The sequence below is a fragment of the Osmerus eperlanus genome, chromosome 14, assembly GCF_963692335.1.
Source record: "Osmerus eperlanus chromosome 14, fOsmEpe2.1, whole genome shotgun sequence".
Taxonomy (NCBI): Eukaryota; Metazoa; Chordata; class Actinopteri; order Osmeriformes; family Osmeridae; genus Osmerus; species Osmerus eperlanus.
Window position 1 is genome coordinate 17,231,974 of NC_085031.1, and position 27,873 is coordinate 17,259,846.

General features: G+C 47.4%; 4 protein-coding genes and 2 pseudogenes across 7 annotated transcripts; 2 read left to right on the plus strand and 4 right to left on the minus strand.

Moving 5' to 3' along the window:
- The first annotated feature begins 400 nt into the window (after window positions 1-400).
- On the plus strand, window positions 401-4,143 carry cdkn2a/b (cyclin-dependent kinase inhibitor 2A/B (p15, inhibits CDK4)). Its single transcript, XM_062478947.1, has 2 exons — window positions 401-824; window positions 1,654-4,143. The coding sequence occupies exons 1-2, from the start codon at window positions 711-713 to the stop codon at window positions 1,903-1,905; spliced, it is 366 nt and encodes a 121-aa protein (XP_062334931.1). The 5' UTR covers window positions 401-710; the 3' UTR covers window positions 1,906-4,143.
- Window positions 4,144-4,820: 677 nt separating this feature from the next.
- mtap (methylthioadenosine phosphorylase) lies at window positions 4,821-13,099 on the minus strand. Its single transcript, XM_062478921.1, has 7 exons — window positions 12,941-13,099; window positions 12,408-12,553; window positions 11,976-12,143; window positions 8,888-8,990; window positions 8,173-8,412; window positions 6,941-7,063; window positions 4,821-5,888 (listed from the first exon to the last, which is right to left on the minus strand). Exons 1-7 carry the CDS (start codon window positions 12,962-12,964, stop codon window positions 5,850-5,852), a joined length of 843 nt encoding a protein of 280 aa, XP_062334905.1. The 5' UTR covers window positions 12,965-13,099; the 3' UTR covers window positions 4,821-5,849.
- A 1,034-nt stretch (window positions 13,100-14,133) lies between these two features.
- LOC134034378 (uncharacterized) lies at window positions 14,134-15,661 on the minus strand (annotated as a pseudogene).
- A 372-nt stretch (window positions 15,662-16,033) lies between these two features.
- toporsa (topoisomerase I binding, arginine/serine-rich a) lies at window positions 16,034-20,716 on the minus strand. Of its 4 annotated transcripts, none has more exons than XM_062478816.1 (4): window positions 20,239-20,476; window positions 19,198-19,964; window positions 18,144-18,867; window positions 16,034-18,095 (listed from the first exon to the last, which is right to left on the minus strand). In XM_062478816.1, exons 1-4 carry the CDS (start codon window positions 20,245-20,247, stop codon window positions 16,803-16,805), a joined length of 2,793 nt encoding a protein of 930 aa, XP_062334800.1. In that variant the 5' UTR covers window positions 20,248-20,476; the 3' UTR covers window positions 16,034-16,802. The 4 variants fall into 4 exon arrangements, with proteins under 4 accessions (XP_062334800.1, XP_062334799.1, XP_062334798.1 ...); XM_062478815.1 differs by having other exon boundaries at window positions 18,132-18,867; window positions 20,239-20,475; XM_062478814.1 differs by lacking the exon at window positions 20,239-20,476 and adding an exon at window positions 20,499-20,716 and having other exon boundaries at window positions 16,034-18,867.
- A 247-nt stretch (window positions 20,717-20,963) lies between these two features.
- ndufb6 (NADH:ubiquinone oxidoreductase subunit B) lies at window positions 20,964-22,609 on the minus strand. Its single transcript, XM_062478945.1, has 4 exons — window positions 22,317-22,609; window positions 21,738-21,830; window positions 21,358-21,402; window positions 20,964-21,114 (listed from the first exon to the last, which is right to left on the minus strand). Exons 1-4 carry the CDS (start codon window positions 22,494-22,496, stop codon window positions 21,049-21,051), a joined length of 384 nt encoding a protein of 127 aa, XP_062334929.1. The 5' UTR covers window positions 22,497-22,609; the 3' UTR covers window positions 20,964-21,048.
- An 867-nt stretch (window positions 22,610-23,476) lies between these two features.
- LOC134033967 (PRELI domain-containing protein 1, mitochondrial-like) overlaps window positions 23,477-27,873 on the plus strand; it is a 12,665-nt pseudogene continuing 8,268 nt past the window's right edge.

Here is a 27,873-nt window from a genome sequence, read left to right on the forward strand (position 1 = left end):
ATACTTGTCAACTAATATATCTTGTGGCAGCCATATCTTGAATTATTTCATTTAAACTGTTTTGTTTTTCTGGGCTGAAACCTCAAGGGTTCTGTTCTTGGTTGTTCAAATTGTTATTGACTACAATAACTGACTACAGTCATCATAAGAACACTTCATAATTCCACCTGCCGCAACAATGAATGCAGCCTATACAATCCAGCCAACCGGGTTACAGCAAGCACGCGAGAGGGATATAAATATTTCTTCTAATGAGGAGCTTAGCTGTAAGACTAATTCAAAGGAATTGTATTTGTGTTTTTGCTACTTCGCCTTAAAGTCCTCCTCGCGATTCTTTAGAGCGCGTGTGGGAGTGAGTAAGAGCGGCTTTAGGCTCCCGAGGAGCATGCGCATGTTTGTGTTACTGCAGCACGAGCTGAAAGCGGAGAACAAGCCCAGACACAACGCGCGATCGCGGTCACACGATGAGCGCTTTAAATCCGCCAATCTGAGGAACGGGGTCTTCTACGCTGAACACAATAAATCTATATCTCAGAAATCTGGCAAGACAGGAACCAACCAATGATGAAGCATTTGGAATAATTGAAATTATGCTTTTAATATACGGGCGTTAATACTGCAATTTGCCAAGCCAAGGCTACCTGTGTTAAAGGAATTTCGTCCCTCGTTATTTTGACTTGAACCGAATAGCGTTTCCACTGCAAGTGAAGATGGACGAGCTCGCGAATGCAGCAGTGTTAGGCAACATCGAAGATGTGAAAGCTTTGCTTCAGAAAATAGACGATGTCAACGGGTTGAATAGCTATGGAAGGACACCGTTGCAGGTCGGTGGCCCCGTTTATGCTCTGTGTGTGTTGGGTATATGTGTGTTGGGTATGTGTGTGTTGGGGGCTGGGGGTTGTTGTGGTGTCTTGGTGACTGTATGTTCTGTAATTACTGTAATTTAGGATATTATTGTTGTTGTTTTTTACTGAATTGTACAGGCTATTAATCTAAGTAGTGAAATATGCATATGCAATATGCTGACCAGTCATTAATTTCTGATTATTGGAACATCTATTATTTAGGATGTTCTTTATCAGTTCTGAGGGATATTTCAAAACCCAGATTATGGGACTATTATGATTTCTTGTCTTATATATCATCACACAAACAAAATGAAATTTGAAGAAAAGTGATGCTCGTGGATCTTGAAGGCCTGTTGTGTATCACGGCAGTTCACCTTTAAACGGCTATTAACTACTATCTCCCTTTGTTAATGTACACACACTTAACTATATGTTAAGCTTTTAAATTATCCTAAATCTAATATTGCTTCAGCACAAGCAAAATGGTTCGTGCGTCACCATGATCTACAAAGTATTCTTAGGTCATGAATCTTAAACATGGTCAAAATGGGAAGACAGCGCCGGTGTGTAGTATAGGCTCATTGTTCCTCTGTTCCTATATTCACCAGTAACCTACAGACTCGACTGGTGTTACACTAGAACTGATTACTATTTTTTATTTTATGTAGGCCTATAGCCCTACTTTGTATGCATGTCCTGCTCTGGACACATTTGAATTTACATGCGAACACTCGAGTTATTCAGCAAACAGGACAGAGACTATGAAAATGTGATTTTAATTTACAATATTCGTTCCACATCTCAGGTGATGATGATGGGCAGTACCCCGGTAGCATTGTTGCTACTTCAGGCTGGAGCCGACCCCAACATCCGCGACCGGCACACCGGGACAACACCGCTTCACGACGCGGCCAGGATGGGCTTTCTGGACACGGTGAAAATTCTCGTTAAGTTCTACGCGGATCCGAACGCCCGTGACAACAGAGACTGTCAACCGATCGATCTGGCACAAGAAAACGACCACATGGCGGTCGTTGACTTTTTGAAGACTTTATAGATTCTATAGGGATACAGACTTTATAGATTCTATAGGGCTACAGATGAGCAGGACTCGCTGGCGCCTATAAATTATTCATATTCGTTTCTATTATATATTAGTCTCTTTGCATGCAAGATCACGTAAAGCACTTTTTAAAGCCAATCATTTTAACGGTTTATAAATTAAATAAGCCACATACAATGGGCTAAATGTATAGAGCTGGCCTACACACTATTAGTATTTGTATTCAGATCTAATAATTGCGATATGTTACACTACTGTATTGGTCTTCAGTAGGCTATGTTCGGGTGAAATATTTTCTAAAATGGATTAAATGCACAATCATGACAAAGAATACACTTTTAATGGACAACGCGATCATTGTATGCAATTTAATTTTAAATGGTTTTACCATATTGTTAAATAGCCTATGCCTATTTAACTATAAAACAATAACAAACAGGTCTATACAATTGTGTAGACCTGCTGTAGGCTATCGTATAGCCCACAATAGGCCTACAGTTTTTACTCGTGATTTAAAGTGATGAAAACATGAAACATTTAACGTTAAAACCTTGTCGACGATTCCTTTGTCAATAAAATAAGTAAATTATTCGATCTACACTATCTTAATGTGAATGGGTCTAGTTAGGGTAGGCTAAAGCCAACAATATAAAAACGAAATTGTATTTAGGCCTTCAGAAACGATAGCCTACGAATATTTAAAAACCGGTGGGAATTATGTCTCTTCAACTCGATAACCCACTTATTTTAATCCAATTTTGACAAATGAAGTGTGGCTTCAAGTAAAATACATTTTCAAACTGCATAGGCCTAAATATATAATTACATATGTCTACATACACCTTTGGAACGAACATAAAGTAGCCTAATTTTGACGAAATTAAAGATGTCAGTCAAGGTCATACACATTTTTATTTTTATAAAGAAGTTTTTTTAAATATAATTTTTTAGATGTTAAGTTGAGCCTATATTTTTTTCAACTCTTCTAACCCCCTTGGAACAAATTGTCACGAGACTAGCATCGTGAACTACTGTACAGCTCGAGATAAGGACAGGGCGCGCCTTCAAATACGAAAGTCATTTGTAGTAGGCTAAATGTCAGACATTTTATAAATAATGATTATGTAGGCTATGTAATGTGATGCAAACGGTTTATCACATTTTATGACAGGGTCGCATTGAAAGGTTATGTCAACGCGTTTACTAGGCCAAGCACAATTTAGAAAGTTTATAATATAAACACGCGGGCTGCAGGGTCATGGATATTCTTGTTTTGTAAACGTGAAAAACCAGAGGCCTAAACAAAACTTCAGGATCACACGCCCTGTACAAGACTGTCTTATCGCCTCGTGCCAGACGGGTGACAAAGACGCAAATAACTTTGGAACAGCGCTGCTACATTTTGCACGAGCGGGCAACAAGTGATGGGTGAGGGGTGGCGATATTGAACCAAGGAAGAATGTGCTGCTGTAGTGAACTTGTTAAATGAACAAATTGTTTACCATGGCACATATTTCTTGGCCTTCTAGGAAGGGGGGGTATTGAAGCAAAGAAGAATGTGCTGCTGTAGTGAACTTGCCAAATGAACAAAATGTTTACCATGTTTTACATTTCTTTGAGGTGCATGACAAAGTTGATGAGATAATTTCTCCTGTGTAGGCTACGTGCATGCATGGCGGGATATGTTTTGGAGATGCTGATTGTAGAGACAAGACTTATTTCACAATGCAAAATCATAATTTATTTATCTTTTACTGTCTGACAGCAACATTCATAACATAACGCTTGTATGTTTAAAAGCAAGCCAGCTCAATGCCATCAAACCAGAAGGAAACTGTTAGTCGGTATTAAGGGAAGATTTACTGTAAGCATGATAGAGCTGCTCGGAGTTCTCTAAAATGTATCCCTGTTTCCTTGTCTGCAAAAACATAACTGACCTTTTTGTTCCTCCGTCTTTCAAATTCCAACTCGCTGGAAAAGCTATAATATTATCGTCATTCATTTCTCATCGCGACCGCGCGTTCGGTCACCGTCGACAAGTCGGCAACTTCCTCTTTTTTTTTTTAAGACAAATAAATGAGGAAAGCTCATCTGATTATCTTTGCACGTTATGCCTTTGACACAACCTGCGAACACGATACGGAAGATTGTTACATATCATTATTGTAAACATTATTTGAAGGTATGACCTGTTTTGGCACTGTAGTTTATAATAATTATGGTACAGCATGTGGTACTAAGAGGAAGCGTTTTTAAGAAGTCGACTCTAGAACACAGCCACCGTCCAAAAAGAGGCAGACATCAATGTCAAACACAACTAGCTAGTGAGATGTGTACTCATACAGTATGTTTTACAAATTGCCTACAGGTCAAGTGTCTCTGAGCCTTTGGAACATATCAAGTACAGGCTTTTTCTCACACAAAAAATAAACCAGGTTCATCAAAGACCGGTACAGGAATTGTTAGGTCAGCAGCAAGATTTTGATCAGTATGAAACTATGAAACTTTTAAACTGTCGTCTTTTTTTTAATGTTGTGGGAAACATCATTTTCCAGCGGGTTCATCAGAGTTAAGTCACACACCAGTTAATGGAACAAAACAAACACGTTGTCTAGGTAACTACCCAGTGTCTAACTCAGGACAGTGATACAAAAGGCATCATTGATGGTATGAAAACAAATACATTCATTCGACCCCACACCCTCAGCCCTCTCTCTCCCCTCAGCCCTCTCTCTCCCCTCAGCCCTCTCTCTCCCCCCATCCTCTCTCCCCTCAGCACTCTCTCTCCCCTCAGCACTCTCTCTCCCCTCAGCCCTCTCTCTCCCCTCAGCCCTCTCTCTCCCCCCATCCTCTCTCTCCCCTCAGCACTCTCTCTCCCCTCAGCCCTCTCTCTCCCCCCAGCCCTCTCTCTCCCCCCAGCCCTCTCTCTCCCCCCATCCTCTCTTTCCCCTCAGTCCTCGATCTTGTTCATACTTGATTTCACATTGAGGTCTTGCTGAAAGCTTTTAAAAATATTTAAAAGAGTTTGGGAAACTTCTGATTTGTACACATAGATCCCCTTTATGTTGAAGTGAAACAGTAATAACAAACAGGACTGGACGGGTTCAAAAGATCCAACTGATAGTCCCCTTCCTGGAAGCAGGCAAGCCGCTTCTGATGGAGAACATAATCTGGATCCTTCATACCAAAACAACAGCATCTTTACGAATATAATAATTATCATTAAATAACAGTGACGCAAAAATCACGTCATTTTAAATGAGATTCAATTGAAATGATCCCACAGAGTTTGTATTTTTTCGGGGGGGCTAATGATGCTTGATTAAGAATTTAATCAACTTGTTGATCGAGCGTGTAAGCACCAATCTGCCGACCCTGCTAGAGAACCCAGAGGAGTCCGTACGTGATTAAAACGTCCGAATGTAGGTGCAGAAAACATGCATGCCAGGCACTTTCTTATTGTGACTCACTGATGACAAGCCGTTGAAGACTGATAATCCATTGTCTGTGTGTTTTTGGGCACGCAAGGGTGTGTGTGTGTGTGGGTGTGGACACCCAAGTGTGTGTGTGTATAAGTGTGTATTTATGAGTGTGTATGAGAATGTGTGTGTGTGAGAGAGAGAGAGAGAGAGAGAGAGAGAGAGAGAGAGAGAGAGAGAGAGAGAGAGAGAGAGTGTGTGTGTGAGAGTGTTTGTGTGTGTTTGTGCGTCGGATGTTAGGAAGGAGCGCTTCCCTCGGAAGCTATCAGAGGATGGTGTTCCAGGTTGTTAATGTGTGTTTCGTGCCTGACTGAGCTGGTGAGTATGTGTGTGTGAGAGCGAGAGTGTGTGTGTGAGAGCGAGAGTGTGTGTGTGTGTGTGAGAGCGAGAGAGAGTGTGTGTGTGTGTGACAGGGGCTAGAACAGGGGTCCAGTATCCCAGGTGTTCCCAGTGAGGTTCTCAGTGTTTGGGCAACATGACTGAGGACTGTGCTGTTAACTGCAAAACACAACAACACAAAAAGAAGTTGAGGTTATTAACAAAAATCAGATTGATTAACTAAACAGGAAGTGGTATCATTGTATAATTATGTATATGCGCACCAACACGTGCGCACGCACGCACGCACGCACGCACGCACGCACACACACACACACACACACAGCCCTTTCTCTGTATCCCAGCTGCAGAAGCGTCACTGATGAAAATGCGTTCAGACTATCACAGCTCTTCACCAACAAGCAAAACCAGCATGAGTCACCCCTGCAGCCAGGGCACAGGACACATTTAACCCAGCTTGAGTCACTTCAGCACTGAAGAATTCTGCTTGACCAGCAACTCCCATCCATGGCAACAAAACAACCCCCTTCTTGAAGGTGAGGACGCCGGGTGGAAACCCAGATGATTAAAAAAAAATTCTTTTTCTTTCACTTTCTAAATGGATCACTAATAAAACCTGCTGTACGGCCAAAACTAGTTTGGAAAACATATGAATTACATGTCTTCTGTGTGTCTACTGTTGCTGTAGCTGACAGCACTCAGACAACGCACACACACACGCGCACGCCAGTCTGAGGTTTCACAGTGAAAACCTCGTCCTCTGCCCAGCGTTTTCCTGTAGCATCCTTACCCAGTGTGCAATACAGTGAAATATTTTACCCTATAAATCCCATTGTATTTCATAATATGATCATATCTGATGTATTAATCATTGCTAAAATGAGTGTTTTACATTTACATTTAGTCATTTAGCAGACGCTCTTATCCAGAGCGACTTACAGTAAGTACAGGGACATTCCCCCGGAGGCAAGTAGGGTGAAGTGCCTTGCCCAAGGACACAACGTCAGTTTGCATGACCGGGAATCGAACCAGCGACCTTCGGATTACTAGCCCGGTTCTCTAACCGCTCAGCCACCTGACTCCGGTTTTAGAAGCAGTGGTGGTGAGGAGCGGTCTGAGTGTTACCTGCAGGGCCTTCAGTGGTGGTGAGGAGCGGTCTGAGTGTTACCTGCAGGGCCTTCAGTGGTGGTGAGGAGCGGTCTGAGTGTTACCTGCAGGGCCTTCTGGGTGGAGCTCCAGTCCATCTGGCAGATCAGAGGGATGGCTGTGAGGAGGAGGCTGCTGGCCTTGTTGGCGTTCTCCTTCATCGTCTTCAACACGTTGTCTACACACACCTGGGGGAGAGTTGGATGGAGGGGGTGTGGCGGGAGGTAGGGGGTGAGAAGGGGGGAGAGGGGATGTGGGAGGGAGAACAAAGCACTTCACATAGATGTTTAATATGTCTTTATCCCCCAGTCTCTATGCCTCTAAACACAAGGCATGCTAAGATACATTGCACTTTGCTAAGGTATGCTAAGCTACCTTATGCTTTGCTAAAGTACGCTGAGCTAATGTTGTTTACCACATCCGAGCTTGGTGACTCAACCTTCCTCTGGCAGAAACACCAGAGACGGGGGCGGAAGGGAGGGAGGGAGGGAGGAGGGGAGAGGGGGGATGTGAGGCGACAGAGTGAGGACAGAGAGAGGAGGTGAGGGAGGGAGGGACAGGAGGAGGAAGAGACAGGGGCGGAAGGAGGGAGGGAAGGAAGGATGTGGCGAGAGTTGAAGCCAGGGAGGTCCGGAGGTCAGCTGCAAGAACTAGAAGATTGGATAAGAAGTGTGTTTGTGTGTGAGAGTGTGTGGGTGTGTGTGTGTGTGTGAGAGAGAGAGTGTGTGTGCGTGTGTGAGACTGTGTGTGTATTAATATCACGCCACATAACCGGATTGGCTACTGACTATAACTAGTGGAAGGGACATGAGGAGGAGGAGGAGGAAGGGAGAGAGAGAGAGAGAGAGAGAGAGAGAGAGAGAGAGAGAGAGAGAGAGAGAGAGAGAGAGAGAGAGAGGGAGAGGGAGAGAGAGAGAGAGAGAGAGAGAGAGAGAGAGTGTGTGTGTGTGAGAGTGTGTGTGTGTGTGTGTGTGTGAGAGAGTGTGTGTGTGTTTGTGCGTCGGATGTTGGGAAGGAGCGCTTCCCTCGGAAGCTATCAGAGGATGGTGTGCCAGGTTGTTAGTGTGTGTTTCGTGCCTGACTGAACTGGTGAGTGTGTGAGTGTGTGAAAAAGAGAGACTTGTAAGAACTAGTGTCTGAGCGTGTCTCCGTTAACCATGTGCTCATGTGCTCTCTGACGGTTGTGACAGGGGAAGCTAGTCTACAGGGCTGTGGTGCAACCGGATGAACACCAATCCAGGCACTTCTGATGTGGCGTGACATCGTCTGACGCACACCCACACCCACACACACTTACCGCCTCCTCGTGCTCCTTCCAGCAGTCGTAGTCGGTGGCCATGGCGATGCTGGCGTAGCAGAGGCCCGCCTCCTTGGCCAGCACCACCTCTGGAACGCTGGTCATGTTGACCACGTCAGCGCCCCACTGCCGGAACACCAGGCTCTCGGCCCGCGAGGAGAAGCGGGGGCCCTCGATGGTCAGGACTGTGCCCCGCGAGTGGTGCTTTATACCCAGGCTGCACGCCACCTCCCTCAGGACCTGGAGGAAGAGGAGGAGGAGGGTTGAGATGAAGACAGAGAGACAGAGAGAGTCAGAGAGAGACAGAGACAGACAGATAGAGAGACAGACAGATAGAGAGACAGAGAGAGAGAGACAGAGACAGACAGATAGAGAGACAGACAGAGAGAGACAGAGAGAGAGAGACAGAGACAGACAGATAGAGAGACAGAGAGAGAGAGACAGAGAGAGACAGATAGAGAGACAGACAGATAGAGAGACAGAGAGAGAGAGACAGACAGATAGAGAGACAGAGAGAGAGAGACAGAGACAGACAGACAGAGAGAGACAGAGACAGAGAGACAGAGACAGAGAGACAGAGAGAGAGAGACAGAGACAGAGAGAGACAGATAGAGAGACAGACAGATAGAGAGACAGAGAGAGAGAGACAGAGACAGACAGACAGAGAGAGACAGAGACAGAGAGAGAAACAGAGGGCTCTGATGGGTTCACTGACCTCCCTGGTCCTGGTGCAGAAGGGTTCGGCCATGGGGATGTGGCACACTCCCGGGGGGCTGTTGCTGTGCCCATCATACAGGGTCTGGGCCCGCTTGGTCGTCCTGGGGGGCAGTCAAACCACATCCAACTTCATTAGTCAAATCCTCAAAACAAGCTAGCTGGATGTGTATAAGCCTGTAAAAAAAAAAAAAAAAAAACAGGCTTTTCCTTTTTTATATATTTTTTTACTCTAGAGCAGTGGTTCTCAAACTGTCCCCCTTCTAGTGGTATGCGGAGGAATCTCAGAAATATTTAAATACCTTAACCATGATATGTGTATTTAAAATGTGATTTTAAATACGTTTTGCCTTCCCTATAATATTTTTTTTCGAAACAAAAATAAATGTTGGCATGCGCTACTACCTGACTGTTCCTGGGTAGTGGCACATGCAAACATCCCTGATAGTTACTGTGTGAACTGTGTGTAGCTCAATAGCAGGGTTTCCTGCAGCACTTTGCAGTTAAGACGGCCACCTAAGCAACACACACCTGCCGCCTTAACTACGTTGTAAAAAAAATGTATATATATATATATATATATATATATCTGCCGTGTTACTCCTGTTTTCTCCCCTTCATTCCAAACCGTGACCAACGCCAGTCCCCCCCCCCCCCCCCCCCCCACCACCCGCTCTGCCGACAAACCCCACCCTACCACCTTAACTAACACATTTTCTGCAGGAAACTCTGAATAAGGTAGGCTTACGTTACTGTATTTTAACGTTGGTCATAATGGTGGTACTTGGAGAGTCAAATATTTTCTGAGGTGGTACGGGGTGTAAAAAGCTTGAGAAGCACTGCTCTAGAGCACACAGCTCCTAATAGTGACTAAGGGAAAACAAACTAAAGGGTGACGTGGCAGTCAGCATCGTGAACATGCTGTCACGTGCCAGGGCACAGACTCAACATGTCCTAACATGCCGACCCAGCCAGCCAGTCAGCCAGCCAGTCAGCCAGCCAGTCAACCAGCCAGTGAACCAGCCAGTCACCCAACCAGCCAGTCACCCAACCAGCCAGTTAGCCAGTGAACCAGCCAGTCACCCAACCAGCCAGTCACCCAACCAGCCAGTCACCCAACCAGCCAGTCACCCAACCAGCCAGCCAGGCAACCAGCCAGCCAGGCAACCAACCAGCCAGTTAGCCAGCTCGTGCCTGTAGTCACACAATGGTAGCGTGGCTGCGAGGGAGCGCCAGGCAGTGAGTAACAGGGAGGCAGTAGCAACCAGACCTACGTTCTCCAAGCGTTTAAAGGGCCAGGTGTCCTTAAACGATCTCTACTATACACACAGGCATGTTCCATAACACAGCTATAGTTGTGTGGTGGTACTGTTAAGGCCAGTAGACAAATGCACATTCACAAGATTAAAAGGTTCTACAGTGGAGGGGAAGGTTTGTGTGCCACCGCAATCACATTTGATTTGTTTAGGCCTTTTTAAAAGCAGTGTCACAGAGGGCTTCACGTATGTAGAACTGCACCTAAACCAACCTAAACCATTGAGGAAGACAAGGGAAATCTCCCAGGAAAACCAAAGAAAGAAAAAATGGAAGAGTAGCCGTTCAGGGAGAGATCATCTACTTCTAGAGTTGAGCTGGGAAGGCCTGGAGAGAACTTGGATTCCGAATTAGACAAATACCTTCCATTCAATCCTTTTAGAATGCGACAAAAACACATTCTCAATTTGCATCAGAATGCTTAAGGACGCAGAATTCCACTCATCAATCCGGAATGCAAGTCTGGAACAACGGGATGAGTTGTAGGGCTACTCTGCTATCTGACCTCGACAGGATAATGATGTGTGTGTGTGTGTGTGTGTGTGTGAGAGCAGGAACGTCGGACTGTGAGAAGCGAGTGGCTGTTTGAAACCTAAGGTGTGAGAACCTTGGTTCTTACGTCCTGTACTCTCCGTGAACGATCCCCGTCCGTCTGTCGTCTGCGTGGTACTGTGTTTCACCCCCCCGTCACGGCGTCGCTCAACAATACGGCAACAATATCCCCCGGCGGCCATGACAGCCCTGAGGCTACTGCTGGGGAATGTAGGTTATGTCCACCACTGAGACACCCATGGAACCACACACATAAAAGGTGCATTTCTGACATTTTAATCTTACGGGGTCGAGTGGGTTGTCACCTGGCTTGGGAACGGAGTCTATGTCATGCAGGTGCTAGTGTGTGTGTGTGTGTGTACACATCAGGTTCATATTGCACCATTCTCAAACAGAAAGAAATACTAGATGTTTAAGTTCATAGGTGACAAGTGAGGATCTCCCTCGGCTGATCACAAAACACAAGAGTCCTCTGGCTAGATTCACCACACCGAACACAGACACCACGAATGAACTACTTGGGTGTTCCAGGGTTTCCCGCAGCACTTTTCAGTTAAAGCGGTCGCCTGAGAAACACACGCCTGCCGCCTTAACAACGTTGTCAAAAAAAAAAAGATAGACATATATATATTTGTTTTATTAATAGCGATATCCGCCGTTGTCTTGTTTTCTCCTTTCCATTCCAAACCGTGACCAACGCCAGTCTCCCTTCTCTGCAGAACGCATCAGTCTATCGCACAAACTACCCCCCCCCCCCCCCCCCCCGTCTGACAGCAAACCACCCTACCACCTTAACTAACACATTTTCTGCGGGAAACCCTGTGTTCGTTCACATGATTTTAGGTGTGGCAGAAGATTCCAGAGAATACCTATGCTATTTACAGCGCTTACTGTAAATCGAGTCAAGTAGAAAGGAAACAACCGACTGATTCACACAAATCACACAAACTGCCACCAGTGTTTGTTCTTGTTTCATCACAGGCTCAGTGAACAGGGTTTTTGTGACACAAGCGGCTAAAAAGCTCAACAACTCACTCATTGTTGGACCAAAAGCAGATGTTTGTCAAGAATGTCAGGTGAGACAAAGTCAAACATATACCACCTTGGTGGTTTTAGTGGGACATCAGCAAATATGCTTGTAAAAAAAAAAAAACTAAAAAAAAAAAACTTTAATAATAACTGATCAGAAAATAACATTTTTCCATGACGACCATGGCGCCTACCTGTCGATGAACTGGTCTATGAGGACGATGTCTCCAGGCTGGATCTCCTCCCTCAGGGAGCCACAGGCGGTGGTGACCAGGAGGTGCGTACAGCCCTCCTCTCTCAAGGCCCAGATGTTGGCCTGGTAGTTCACGTTGCTCGGCATGATCGTGTGCTGCCTCCCATGCCTGCAGGGGAGGAGAACAAGGTCGGGCTCAAAGATGGATCCCTGAGAGGAACTGGAGTTCGTTTTGAATAATTTAAATATCCACACCTGTACCCTTACATCCTCGCTAGGTGTACTAGACAAAAGTACAAAAGGTTTTGAGCTTCTACAGTTTGACCAACCGTGTTTTGAAGATGGCGAATCTCGTCGCCACTTGGTGGTGCTATAGTGTAGTTTATTGGTCGTTCCCTTGCAGGAAAATCTTTCGCAGTTTTTTTTTGCTTACCTTGCAAGAAGCACACACTCCACGTTCTTTATCTTGCCGACTATGAGAGCATCGGAGGGCTTTCCGTAGGGCGTATCTACGTAACGCTCCGTCCTCCCTTCCAAGATGTCTGGATCATCGAGACCAGACCCTCCAATAATTCCAATCTAGACGAGATGAGAGATTTAAACTGTTTGCTTCCCTTGAACTCTTAATGACATGCTGTCACTTCTATGGCTGCCTCAGTCCCCGCGTCAACCTGTCGGTAGCTAGCTGACTAAGCTAGTTACTAAGACCACGAAATTGACATGCTACAGGCAAGATAACAACTTTAGCTATACTGTTTTAGATATACTGTCTAATCTATCATGGTATGATAACGCTTACAACCAAAGTATTAAGAGACGAACATTATGGCTATCAAAAGATGCTAGCTAGCTAGCTGGTACCTCGCTGCTGTACAAGCTGACTTTAATGTAGTGTGAGCGGGAGTTGAAGCTAGAGATAATCACGAAACATTGGCCAGCTCTTTTTCTGCTGGGGACGTTAACTACCTTAATTTGCACGTTGGTTGCCATATTCCCAGGTAAACAGAACGTTTAATTGTGCAAACCAAGACAAGCTTGGACTGAAGGCAAAACCTCTTTAGAGCTCCACTTCCTGTTTCCAGACGCGTTTCCATGCGGCGACGGGCACTGCTCTTATTCCTCCGGTGACATTACATAACTTAAATTCAAAGTAGGCTGAAATAAAACTGGTCTTTTTTTTTTTTACAAATATTTTACACCATAGGCAGACTTTGAAAACTAATTGTTTTCATATTTTTTTCTCACCTGCAATCAGAAAAGCATGCTATAAGCAGGGGTGGATCTCCACGTTTTCACCGGGGGTGGCAAGTTATTAACAGGAGATAGGGGGACCATGACTCGCAACCTACTTTTTTCGTCACTCTCCCGGTACCACCCCGAAGTGAAAAATTAACCGTCCCAAACTGAACTTGACCTGTCCCAAAATGTAAATTCTTGTGTTTTTGCATTTTGACATTCTGACATGGGTCTAAGCTATATGCAACACTATTTCAATAATCCATACAGTCGTGGGGCTCAAATCAATGTCTGAATTTCAATGTAAATACAATACATACAAAATAGAATACACAATTTTCTTGTTTTATGGTGGGTGGGACTAACAGTTCTTGGTGTGGCTGTCGTAAAAAAAGTTTGTAGCTCTAAAGGTTTTGGAAAAGTTTGTAAAGGTTTGAAAAACGTTTTGAAAAAAAGTAGCTCTATTGTTTTGGCGGCCCACTTGCATTACGGCCCACTTGCATTACGGGCCACGGCCCATAGTGGTTGACCACAGGTTGGGAATCACTGCACTAGAAGTCTGTAATACATTTTACCAATTTCAATTGAGTAATTCACGTAATATGAGGTCATAATGTATGATTTATTGTTGTACAGTCCAACAACGACAACAAATAAAACAGAAAACTCTACAGTGATGATCAATGAGACTAGCAGATGGAAGTGGACAAGGCTGAGACAATGAGGGTCATTTCAATGATGGGTTCCATCTGAAACAAGAAAAAAGTACAAGGTCTTACAACAATGTAGACATTATATAAGGGTAGCGGCAACTGAGCCGGTTATCAAGTCAGATTAGACATGACATCTTATTTTCACATGGTTCAAATCAAGGTCAGTAGGTAATTATGATCGTTCAGATCTCTCACAGTTCTCCCGTCCAGCTACCTTTTCAGGATCGGCACTTTGAGGATAGCCAGCCGTTCGATCCTATTCGGATCGTAGACGCAGTCCTCCTCCTGTCCGCTGCGCACCATGCCCACGTTTGGTGGCAGCCAGGCAGTATCAAACCCATAGCTGTGCCATGTCTTCTGCATGTCGTGGCACTGTCGGTTAATGACCTTCACCTTCCCAACCTCCACCTTCACCTTCAACACCACCCTGTTGGAGTCGGGGATTTTGTCATCGTCGGGGTACTTGATGGCTTTGCGGATGTCCCGGGTCACGTACACGCCCCTGCCGAGCATTCCGTCTGAAGACGGCTGGAAGCCGCTTGCCCAGATGGCCTGGCCGATCTGTGCGGTCGTGCCGTGGTACATCACGTATGCTTGGTGCTCCACGCGCTCCACGCCTCCCGTTAGCTGACCGCATCTAGAGGGGAGTAAAACCAGACAGTAACAGCACCAAACAATGCAGAGTTCTGTAGGCTACTTCTGATCTGCTGTACTAATATTAGTACATCACTTTAGATAAGAGACTGTTAAATGAATAAAATGTACATGACAGAAGGACTTAAACTACATTTAAATATGAACATATTTCAATTGTTTATACATATGTTAACATAAAAATATTGACATATTTCTTGTGTGTGGTTTATCATTTTCATACACATTTTATGTTTAGTCATATCACCAGTGACAGTGCAATATAACAGAGAGACAATTAACTTAACTTACTGTAGTTTTTTCATAACAGACACAACTTTGATTCTGGTTGGGTCATGGATACAGTCTTCCTCCAAGCTGCCAGGGTGGAGGACCCCTGTTTTCAACCAGGCGCTGTCATAACTATCCTGCCAAGTCTTAATCATGGGGTGATCCGGTTTGTCTATGACCAGCACTCTCCCCACGTTGACTCTTCAGGACTCTTTTCTTGTTTTTAGAGACACCTGGGGGATATTGCATGGCTTTCTGTATGTCTCTGCTGACGTAAACTCCGGCTCCCAGCGTGCTTCCCTGACCGTCCGACCTTTCGAATCCGTTCAGTTTAATCTTCTCTGCGTCATTTTTGGTGGTGCCATGGAACATCACATAAACCCTCTCGTCCTCAGGGTGTGTGTTGGTGTCTAGAAACTCCTCCACAAAGTAGGGAGAATTTGGTTTTCTTGGTTTATTGTAACCTTTACAGGCCATAGCTCAACTGCTTCTGTATAGATAAACCACTTCCTACAGTTGTGCTGTAATAGAAATAAATGTAAAAACACCATTACAATGAGCCATAATGTCAAGTTCTCGTTCATCGCTTCAATCCCCCAAATATGGCTGAATCACTTCACTGTTGGCATTTCCATGCATTCTAGAATCAACAGAAGAGGGTTTTTAAAAATCTCTCTTTAAATATAAAGCTTCCACAACGATTTATCAGTTAACAAGCTCTGACAGACAGAGTAACTCTTACCTGCTTCTGTGAAGTGCACTCAGACGTCAGGGGAGACTTATAGGGTTTATATCACGGCAGCTTAGCTTTCACTTCACCCTAGTTTCATTTCCTGCAGTAGCGGTTAGAACCAAAACTGTACTGTACTGTAGCGAGTGGTACGTGACAGTGGAGCGAGTGGTACATGACAGTAGCTAGTGGTACATGCCAGTGCCTCCACTGGCACGTGACAGTGGCTAGTGGTACGTGCCTATAAGGGTTACAGGACTGGGTTCAATTCTACTGGAAATGTACATCTAGCAATTTTAAGAAAGATTAATAATTAATAACTTATAATAATTAATAAAAAGTTTTACTGTTAACGCTAACAGTTCCAAATCCTACTGAACTGACGATACAGCACAGCGTTGTGTACGTGGCATGTTCTGCAGTGACTCAGACACTTGGACAACAAGTTTAGTTTCTAACCATTTATTAACTTTTACAACTCAGCGTTGTAATGTTCGTACTGTGATCGGCCCCCAACTTCCGCACCCAGAAAACAGGAGTGGTATATATAGTACTATACATGTTGTATACTATATATACTGTACAATATATATGTATTTGTGTTACACATACACAATTTCTGGGCAGACAGACAGTATTTGGTCTGTTTTGAAGCGAAGTCAATGCAAACCTGTTTTAAACAGCAGTTCTGACAAACATGAATCAGCTGGAGTTGAAAAACACAGAACTAAGCATCGCCTAATCCTGCATCCAATAATACTCGCCCCTGACAGTATTCCTCGTTATGGCAACCCATACTAGCAGATTGTATGTTCAGTCCCAGACTGCAGGAGCAGCAGGTTGAGCCTGGAACAGCTTTGTAGTCAATAGTATCCCTGAGACAGTGAGGCTTGGAAATGAATCATTTCAAGAATCTGTTAGGACAATTATAAAATGGAGAAATACTACCACTCAAGAAAAATCATGGGACCTGTGTGTGTGTGTGTGATTTCATACAGAGAACGCCTTTCACACTGCTGTGTTGAAAAAAAAGACTAATTTATTTAGCTATTCGGCTGTTACTGGCACAGTGGCACGACCGACATTTGGCAGAGCGGTAGGTAAGATTCAATACAAACTAAAACAAGGTCTCCCTTTAAATTAAAATACATACAGTCCACCAAAAGTAGAAGGTCAGTTCTGTAATTAGTATCAGTCTTTGTGTTATAATCCAAACAAAGTACTTTTACCAGGAGTCAAAGAGCGCAAATAGATGTTTTCCATCATCCTCCAAAGCAGATTGAGGTTTGTCGTCCTTTGGAACATTGTCAGAATGCTCTAGTGTGCTGTTGTCAGAAGCCTTGACAGTCAAAGGGCATTCAGGTTTAAGATCTTCATTTTCTGACGTCAGAGGTGAAATCAGCTTTTCCCAGTTTTGTAACATGGACTCCAATAGGCTGGAGTCCGCAGGGTTTCCTGTTACAGTAGTTTTGATTGGTGGGGCGTCACCGCTAGGGATGCAGCTCTGGTAAGCGTGGTCACTGTCACTGTCTATGGTGATGATGGTGGGAGACGGCTTGTCCGTCCTCTCTCTGTTCCGGTGCTTTCTGCTCTTCTTCTTGTGTTTCTTCTTCTTCTTGTGGTGTCTCTTAGTGTGCTCCTCCACTGGAGGACTTCCCTCGTAGACAATCTCCACACTCAGACTCCTGCTCCTCTTCCTGGCCTTCTCCTTCGCTCTCTTCCACCTCTTCTCTCTGCCCTTCCTGTCTTTCACAGCCGAGGACGAGGAGTCCGGCTCCGGGTACGAGGACTTGGTGGACGGCGTCTCCTTGGCAGGGAAATCCTCCAGGTGTCGAGTTTTGTACTTCCTCTTTCCGCCGGGCTTCTCGTGACGCGACTTCCTGCTGGAGGATGGCGAGGGGGCGGAGCTTGAGCAGCTCCTGGTCGAGGACCGCCGCCGCCGCCGAGATTCCCGACTCCGGCTTCCGCTCCGAGAACGGGAGTGTCGCTCCAGGTCCCTGTGAGAGCTGGAGGAGTAGTGGCTCTTCCTGTCTATGTAGAACACCCCCCCTCCTCCTCCTCTCTCGTCCCTCTCCCGCTGGTAGGGCAGGGGGTGCGATGCTCCATCGCCGGGATCGTGTCCCGAGCGGCCGCCATCTTTGTCCCCTTTCCTACTCCGCTCGCCGTGTCTGAAACGAGGGTCGCGGTCTCGGCTTGGTGAGTGCGAGGGGCGTTTCCCACGGGAGGCGGGGCTCCTGGTGGTCCTCCTCCTCTCCCCTCGCTCCCTGGATCGCTCTCTGCTTCGGTGCCGGCTGTCAGACTTCCCGGACGAGCCGTGCCTGCTCCCTGAGAGCGAGGAGCCATCACGGGCGTCCCTGGACCCGCACAAATCCCGCCCCACCAGCCTGGGTGCGTGGCCGGGCGGGGTGGAGGGGGGGCTGAGGCTGGAGAAGCGGATGTGCTGGGGCAGTCGAGCCTTCTCCTTCTTTTCCTTCTCCTCCTTCTCCTCCTGTTCCTTCTCCTCCTGTTCCTTCTCCTCCTGTTCCTGCTCCTCCTGTTCCTGCTCCTCCTCCACCTCCTCCAGGACGGACTCCTCCGAGTCCGAGGACAGCTTGACCAGCTCGGGGGTCCTCTCGGAAATTGGCTTCACGAACCCCACGATCACGCAGTCTTCATCGGAGGCGCAATCCCCGCCCCCTCCTCCTCCTCCTCCACCAGAGCTCCTATCGCCCTTCAAGAGAGACGAGTCAATCTGGACGCGGAGGCTTTTCTGTGTTGAGACCGCTCCTCCCCCTCCCCATACTCCTCCATCTCCCCTCCTCCCTCCTCCCACATCAGCCTCGAAGACAGACGGGTCGATCTGGATGTGGAGGCTCTTCCGTGTCGCTCCTCCTCCGCACCCCCCCTCCTCCTCCGGGCTGCTGTCGGACTCCGAGTCCAGGACGGCCAGCGGTGGCGCCCGGCCGGCCTCGGGGGCGGTGGAGTACGAGGGCCCCGGCGTCTCGTCGTCCCAGGCCGTCTGGCTCAGCGCCCCGCTGGACATGGAGTCGGCGGGGGGGTCCAGCTCCACCGAGCCCCCCCTCTCCCCCCCGTCCCCGTCCTCAGAGATGGCGATGACGGACGAGTCGGTGCTGTCGCCGTCGTCGTCGTCGGAGGACGGGGCGGGGCAGTCGTAGACGGCGTGTTGGTCGTACGCCTCCATGTTGAACGGCGCCCGGGCAAAGCTGATGAACTCGTGCAGGAAGTGCTCGGTGCGGGCCTGCAGGAAGGGGCGGAGCTCCTCCTGGATGGCGCCATCTTCCATGTCGTACCTGAGAAACGAGACAAAAGTTACTAAAGAGTATGGAGTCCATCCTGTGTGCTTTTCTGCTTCTCTGAAGGTCGATGGTTTAATCACATCATTGAGTTTCATTTTGAATGTGGAATTATCCCTGTTTCAAAAGTACCCTTGTCGGGCATAATCACATTATTATCTACTCCACATAATTTTCATACCGTCTTCCCACCCACCTGGCAATGCAAGACATCTTTCTTACGACAACGTTGTTACCTAGAGATCTTAAATCTGGCTTTTTGATACAGGCGTACTCTTGTTAACTGTTGTTAACTTGTTACTGTCCCCTCATGTCTGTCTAACCCACCTGGTGATGCGAGACATGATGATGTGTTGCACGATGTTGACCAGTGACCCGTGCGCTCCGTACAGGACCACCAGCTCCCTCTTCAGCCAGGGGACCAGCCTGTGCAGGCAGGCTGGGTTCCTCTGGTAGAAGTCTGCCGACGTGTCCCTGGACCGCCCCCCGTCGCGCACGCTCCGCACCTTGATCCCGCGCCGGTACAGCGCCCTCCGGAAGCGCACCATCTCCTGCTCCTGCAGCGCGCGGACCTCGCGGCCCTCCCTCTCCGCCCTCCTCCTCGCCGCCAGGCGCACCACGAACCTCCGTAGCCTGCGGTCCTCGCGGGCGTGGGCGGAGCCGGTCACCACACCCTCGAACATCACGCCGTTATCCGGCGGCGGGGACGTCCGCCTCTGGGCCTGGCGGCGCGCCCCGGTTAGCGTTGTCCGGTAACGGAAGCGCTCCCCTCCGAAGTTGCCGAAAGATCCATTCTCCGACGGCCGCAGGTCGTACTTCTTGAAGTCCGTCTCGGACTTGATGGTGTGGTAGATGGAGTTGAAGGGCTGCTTGCATAGTGGGCACTCCGCCTTGTTTTTGGACCACTCATGGATGCAGCGGAAGCAGAACTTGTGGAGGCACAGGTCCAGATAGGAGATGTTGTTGAAGCAGTCGAGGCAGATCGGGCACTTGGAGTCAGGGGAGGCTTCCCCCGACATCACCTCCAACAGCTTCCCCGCAGCTGTGCTGCTCTTCTGGCGCTGCCGGAGCGACGTCTTTGCAGTCGCCATGCTCTTGGAAAGAGGAAAAAGCAAGTCATGATCGAATTCTGTTCACTACTGCGAGTAATAAGGTTCACTACTGCGAGTAATAACGAGAGGAGACGGAAGTTGTTTGAGTATAATTTTAATGACAAGTTGTGGGTTAACTTTCTAAAAAAGGTTGGCCTAGGGTAACCTTGCAGACTACACAACCGTCAACTCATACAATTCCACACATTTTACTTTAAATCATAGCTCTAGTTAACAATCGCCGGTATACATGTGATAGATACATTGGTCTACTTACACGTTTCATCAAAACGATGGTAGAACCATTTTAACCGCTGAACAAAGATTAGCCCACCATGTAGACGGCACGCCAGTGAATGTGTGTACATTAACTAGGCTTGCTTATCCAACCAAATCGTTTGTTCTATATCAATAAATTAGTAGTGTACTTAATACAGAGATTATAATCATTTTCCCACTAGGTAGTTGACGGCCGTTAGTCAGCTAGCAAGCTAGCTAGCATACCACGAAGAAAGCTGGGAATCTGGGTAAAGTTACCTCGGCAATTCTTTACGGTTCCTTTTGATGTTGGTGTCAAATAAATCCTCTTTCATGAATGATTCTCATACTTCATCGCTGTCAGATGTATCCAGCCTCAATAACGATTTTCTTTTCGAGTAATAAACCCTTTAGGGTTGGTCACTCGTTTCAAAATGTGATGTAATCCAAAAAATTCTGAAAACAATGTTGAAGCAAGGGATTATGGGATACCGGAAGTTAGACATTTTGCTTCCGCACTCACAGGAAGTGAGTATTCTCGGTATGCTTCAAATGTGATTGCGCCATCTATTGACTGTTCTTTTGAGGACAGTCAAGAAGGCCTGATGCCTGCTTCAATACATTATTAAATGGTCTAGTTGGTAGGACTACATTCAGATATGACTAAAAGTAAGCTACCAAACTACTACACAAAAGCATCTTAAAAACGATCTACATTACAGTTCATAAAGACAATGCTCAACATATTTGTAAATATTTAATGACATATACACATTGTTTTTACAATAGGGACAAAAAGACATTGTAGATGTTTAGTTTTCTTGTGTCTTCAGTGGTGTCCGTGGCTCTCTGGTAGATCCGGAACAACTTCTCCGGTCTCCAGGACAGTGTCCCCCTGAGAAGAAGCGGGAACAAACCATTATAAACAAACTAGATAGTTCACATGACCCGTTTTACGGTTATCGTTCTTCACAAGTTTCTCTCTTCCCTTTCTGTTTTAAAGCCAGCATTACATGTTTCCACTGCATGGGTAACGAACAAATTACACCCTTTGCTTTAATTGACATTAATTTCCTAGGGCTGGTTTTTCCGTTACATTAAGAATGTGGTCTGACTATGTGTCCAATCATGTACTTACAGGAAACAGTCTGGGCTTCAGTTCCACGATTCCAAAGGGCCTTTTCTGTAAGAAATAATCATAAACAAAATCATGTATATGGTTTTGGACTCATTAATCACTGTCTCTGTGATTTGTCTGATGCACAGAACAACACAAACTCAGACTGGGCACTGAAATTCTTAGGACTAGACAACGCAAAGCAACCTGGCATAACATAAAAACCAGCTTTAACAAGGTTTTTGTTTGAAAGACCCATTTGATACACCTGGTTTAAAATTAACCCTCTTTAAGTAGCCTGGTTGTGTAAGCCTGTACTGCTCTGCTAATAAAAATTGAGACAGATTAGTGACTCTGCATGCATCGCGGGAGAGAAGTTGTATCCCGTTCAGTTTACTTACGTCTATGTGGTATTTCACGTAGTAGTGCACGATCCAGGCAGGGATTAACAACCTGGTTACTGCGAACACTCCTCCGGTGTAGGCTTTGTACGTCTGTGAAATACATAATCTAGTTAAAGTTCAAGTCTTTTATTGTCAGATGCACAGAACAACACAAGGTCAGACTGGGGACTGAAATTCTTACAAGACAACGCACAAGACAACGCAAAGCAACCTGGCATAAAATATAAGTACTCAAAACATAGATTACATCTATGATAAGATCAAATATAATAAACCTCCTAAATATACAAAATATACAATACAAACTAGTGAACATTTCAGACATAGTCTAGGCCTTTAAAACTCTCTTTAAAACAGTTAAAACTATCTCAAAATGCATAGAAACTATGACAGTATGAATTGATGAGTGACGCGGAGATTGTAAACACAAGCCAGTTTAGCTAGCTAGCCAACTTGGAAACAACATCAATGTTAGCTACAGACAAACAGATAGAAAACGCAGAGCCTCCAGCAAAAACTGTCTACAGTACACACAGCGTGCATGTATGCCAAAACGTTATAGCGACACGAACTCACGTAAAGCCGCCAAAGACTTTTGGGCTCCAGAAAGCTGGCCCAGAATTTAGCCACGGGCCCCGGGGCTTTCTGCGGGAGCACGGGCTCCCGTGGGCTCAGTTCCTGGTCCTTCAGCCATTGTCTCCTAAGCTTCGTAAGCTGCTCTTGACGCAGTTTCTCATCGACTGTGTAACCCGTCATAGCGGCTGCTATAGGGTTACTTAAATGGCAATATACTTGTTTTCAACCTTTCTGGCTGGCTACAATGACACCATGGAGGACACAGTTCCCAGTGCACGGTTCAAACTCACGAAGAAGGTTTAACTCCCCCCAAAACATTACAGCGCCACTTAGTGGATAGGGGTTCGATAGCTGTCACTAGTTTTAAAATGTTCACATTTCCATCTAAAGCAAAACCCACATAGGCTACATTACGTATATTTGGAGTACATTAAGTATTGTATCAAGAGTGATTTAGACTGGGCATTACAAACATTAATGGTGAATATTCGCAGTTTTATAATTGCAGTATATAATCAGAATGACAAACCGGTTTTACTATAACTTCAACGCTAATTTGTGGCCGTTCTGATTTGATGATTATTTTATTTTTAAATAAATAAACTAAAATACTGTATATTTTACTGGAGAACACACACGCTTTCCAAGTATCCACTAGATGGTCATATAGGGCAAACTCGAATGACTGTCGCCTAAAATAGGGGAGTCAGGTGGCTGAGCGGTTAGGGAATCGGGCAAGTAATCAGAAGGTTCGATTCCAGGCTGTGCAAATGACGTTGTGTCCTTGGGCAAGGCACTTCACCCTACTTGCCTCGGGGGAATGTCCCTGTACTTACTGTAAGTCGCTCTGGATAAGAGCGTCTGCTAAATGACTGAATTTAAAATGTAAATGTAAAGAGATTTGCTTTTTACTGTACTTATTTGTTAACGCACAAAAAACCCCGGAGCTGATTGAATGTAATAATAATAATACATTTTATTTGTATTGCACTTTACATTACAGCACTCTCAAAGTGCTACAGAGCATATAATAATCCAAACTAAAAATAATCAAAGTTTAATAAATAATAAAAAATAAAAATAAATAGCGTATATTCATTATTATATAAATTAAAACGTCGTAGTGTTTTCTATGAATGCAGCCATTCATGATGCAAAGCGAGTTGTTGGCCAAGTTTGGACAACTTCCGATTCGGAGTCAGCCGAGGAAACCTCACGTGGATATTTCGAAATAGGGAACATGACGGATCTAATTTTGTATTCTTAAAAGGTTTGACATGGTGCGGTAAAATAGCAGGTACGTTAAGAATATTGATCGCTGTTTCTGTAGATACACATTTCGTTGGTGCTGTTGTAGTGTATACAAATGGTTTAGCCAAGGTAGAAATCTGTCACTATCTAGGAATTATCCTGTGCTGCTAGTTACGCAACGGCGGAAGCTACAATGCTAGCTAATGTTAGCTAATCTATCCTAACAACAAGTTACCGGGCTGCTCAGATGTCAAAAGTGAATTCTGGACAACAGATATATGTCGTTTATAGAATATACTGGCCACCGATCAGTGGTATCTTGCTGTGTAATATTTCATAATGCTAATGACTAAAACAGTCTTGAAGCACGACTTGAGCCAAGTCAGAGAGCTCTGGTTAAATCAAGGTGACATAGCTTTGTCATCCATTCAGATTTACACCCAGCTGGTGAACCTGGTGAACAGATTCATTAAACACTTTACTTTAAACTTTAGGAAAACTCTCTATATTAATAAAAGGTAAAGACGTCGGTGGTCTCACATAATTTCCTGTGTTTCGTCCCACAGTTTTACTCTTTACTTAAGCCTTGTTATACAACAGTAATAACAATAACAACTATGATCAACTTATGTCATGTTTTCTTCGCATCTCTTCAGGTTTGAGCGTGGACTTTGGATGGAGACAGAAGCGGAGAGACTGCATCTCAGTACCCTGTAGTGGCTGTCAGGCAGGGAGGGAGGGAGGGAGGGGGAGGGAGGAAGATGGCCAAGTACTTTGCTAACGAATCCGACATCAGAAGCACGTGGGACCACGTGGTTTCTGCCTTCTGGCAGCGCTACCCCAACCCCTTCAGGTAGAAACTGCAATCTGAACCATCCGTTAAAGTAGGATGGTGATGATGGTTAGTAATACAAATCAAGAGTTCCCAGGTGAAAATCACTCCAGTTTAACGCTTTGGTTAAAAGCGTCTGCTAAATAAATACTTTATTATTATTATTAGTATTATTATTTATTGTGTGTCCCCACCAATCAGCACTCACATAACATGTGACGTGTCTCCACCAATCAGCACTCACGTTCTAACGGAGGATGTGGTGTACCGGGAAGTGACGGCGGACCACCGGCTTCTCTCCAGACGGCTCCTCACCAAGACCAATCGGCTGCCCCGGTGGGCGGAGCATATCTTCCCGGGCAACCTATCACGGTCCGTTTACATCGTAGAGGACTCCATCGTAGACCCGGTCACCAGGAGCATGACCACCTACACCTGGAACCTCAACCACACGAGAATCATGGTGAGGGGTCGAACAAACACACACACACACCTCAACCACACACACACGCACGCACACACCTCAACCACACCAGGCTGACTGTGAGGGGGGTGGAGGGGAACACACACTGAGAGAGACACACACACACACTGAGAGAGACACACACACACACAAAGAGAGAGACACACCCTCACACAAAGAGAGAGACACACACACAGGGCCGGCCCAAGCCTTTATGGGGCCTTAAGAAGAATTGATTTGGGGGCCCCTCGGTGACGCAGAGGCATAAAATAAAAAATAATCATAATTTTTGATTAAGCTGCAAGTTAATGTGCTCTTGGGGGCCCTCTGGTGGGCACGGGGGCCCTAAGCAGCCGCTTACTTCGCTTATGCCTTGGGCCGGCTTTGCACACACACAGCATGCATTGGGAGTAAAGATATTGATTGACACTCATCAACCTTTCTTTCTCTCCTTTCCTCCCTCCATCTCTCCTCATGTCCATCTCTCCTCCACCCTCTCTTTAACCCTCCCCCCTCCATCTCTCCCCCCTTCATCTCTCCCCCTCCATCTCTCCACCCTCCATCTCTCCTCCACCCTCTCTTTAACCGCTCCCCCCTCCATCTCTCCCCCCTCCATCTCTCCTCCACCCCTCTCTTTAACCCCTCCCCATGTCCATCTCTCCTCCACCCTCTCCTCCACCCTCCTCCCTCCATCTCTCCCCATGTCCATCTCTCCTCCACCCTCTCTTTAACCCTCCCCCCTCCAGACGGTGGAGGAGAGGTGTGTGTACCAGGAGTCTGGGGAACGCTCTTCATCCACCCAGCTCAGACGTGAGGCCTGGATCTACTCTGGAGTCTACGGCCTGTCCCAGACCTCATACAGGTACACACACACTTACACAATCACATATCCAATGAGCTGAGAGACAAACAATGGTTGTCTCTGCTCTGAGTCTCTGTCTGAGTCTCTGTCTGTGTCTCTGTCTGAGTCTCTGTCTGAGTCTCTGTCTGAGTCTCTGTCTGTGTCTCTGTCTGTGTCTCTGTCTGAGTCTCTGTCTGAGTCTCTGTCTGAGTCTCTGTCTGAGTCTCTGTCTGAGTCTCTGTCTGAGTCTCTGTCTGAGTCTCTGTCTGCTCCTGCTCCCCAGGAGTTTGGTCTGGCTCGCTTCAAAAGCAAACCAGGTGAAGGCCATGAAGGGACTGGAGTTCGCTCTGTCTAACCTGCACGGTACGTTCACATCACTCACACCACCCTGTCTCTCTCTCTCTCTCTCTCTCTCTCTCTCTCTCTCTCTGCCACTCTCTCTCTCTCTCTGCCACTCTCTCTCTCTCTCTGCCACTCTCTCTCTCTCTGCCACTCTCTCTCTCTCTGCCACTCTCTCTCTCTCTCTCTTGTCTGTCTGTCTCTCTGTCTCTCTCTCTCTTGTCTGTCTGTCTGTCTGTCTCTCTCTCTGTCTCCCTCCCTCCATCTCTCCCTCCATGTCTGTGACTAACCAGCCTATGATTGCCTCGCCGCCAACTTCTGTCTGAGTGGAGGGTTCTGCTCGTGCTATTAGGCCCACAGAGCCTAAGTACGCCTCCTATAGGCTCTCTGAGATATCCTTTCCCCCGAGGAGGGACATGCACAAGGTCCTCCTAGTCCCTGACTGGGTCCATGACCCAGATTTAGCTGATGTCCCTCTGGTGAAGAAAACACTGAAACAACTTGTTGTAATTAGCTACATGAATTGAAGCTAGCCAGGGGGTGAAGACTACATACACCAGCCTCTCATTACTTAAGCACTAACTACATAGCTACATTTGTATTATTTCCCGGCTGCTGTCCCCCCCCCCCCCCCCCCCCAAGGTCTGGGACTTGGGTTGCGTCTGACGGTGGTGGTGAGTACAGGATGGTAGCAGCACCCTGACCATCAGGCTGGAGACCTCCTCACCCCCCTCTCTCCACCTAGCCCCCCCCAGCCCCCTCTCTCCACCTAGCCCCCCCCCCCAGCCCCCTCTCTCCACCTAGCCCCCCCAGCCCCCTCTCTCCACCTAGCCCCCCCCAGCCCCCTCTCTCCACCTAGCCCCCCCCAGCCCCCTCTCTCCACCTAGCCCCCCCCAGCCCCCTCTCTCACCTAGCCCCCCCCCAGCCCCCTCTCTCCACCTAGCCCCCCCCAGCCCCCCTCTCTCCACCTAGCCCCCCCCAGCCCCCTCTCTCCACCTAGCCCCCCCCCAGCCCCCCTCTCTCCACCTAGCCCCCCCCAGCCCCCTCTCTCCACCTAGCCCCCCCAGCCCCCTCTCTCCACCTAGCCCCCCCCAGCCCCCTCTCTCCACCTAGCCCCCCCCCAGCCCCCTCTCTCCACCTAGCCCCCCCCCAGCCCCCATCTCTCCACCTAGCCCCCCCCAGCCCCCTCTCTCCACCTAGCCCCCCCCCAGCCCCCTCTCTCCACCTAGCCCCCCCCCAGCCCCCTCTCTCCACCTAGCCCCCCCCAGCCCCCTCTCTCCACCTAGCCCCTCTCTCCACCTAGCCCCCCCCCAGCCCCCTCTCTCCACCTAGCCCCCCCAGCCCCTCTCTCCACCTAGCCCCCCCAGCCCCTCTCTCCACCTAGCCCCCCCCCAGCCCCCTCTCTCCACCTAGCCCCCCCCAGCCCCCTCTCTCCACCTAGCCCCCCCCAGCCCCCTCTCTCCACCTAGCCCCCCCCCAGCCCCCTCTCTCCACCTAGCCCCCCCCTCAGCCCCCTCTCTCTCCACCTAGCCCCCCCCAGCCCCTCTCTCCACCTAGCCCCCCCCCAGCCCCCTCTCTCCACCTAGCCCCCCCCAGCCCCCTCTCTCCACCTAGCCCCCCCCCAGCCCCCTCTCTCCACCTAGCCCCCCCCAGCCCCCTCTCTCCTAGCCCCCAGCCCCCTCTCTCCCTAGCCCCCCAGCCCCTCTCTCACCTAGCCCCCCCCCCCAGCCCCCTCTCTCCACCTAAGCCCCCCCCCAGCCCCCTCCTCTCCACCTAGCCCCCCCCCCAGCCCCCTCTCTCCACCTAGCTCCCAGCCCCCTCCCTAGCAGCC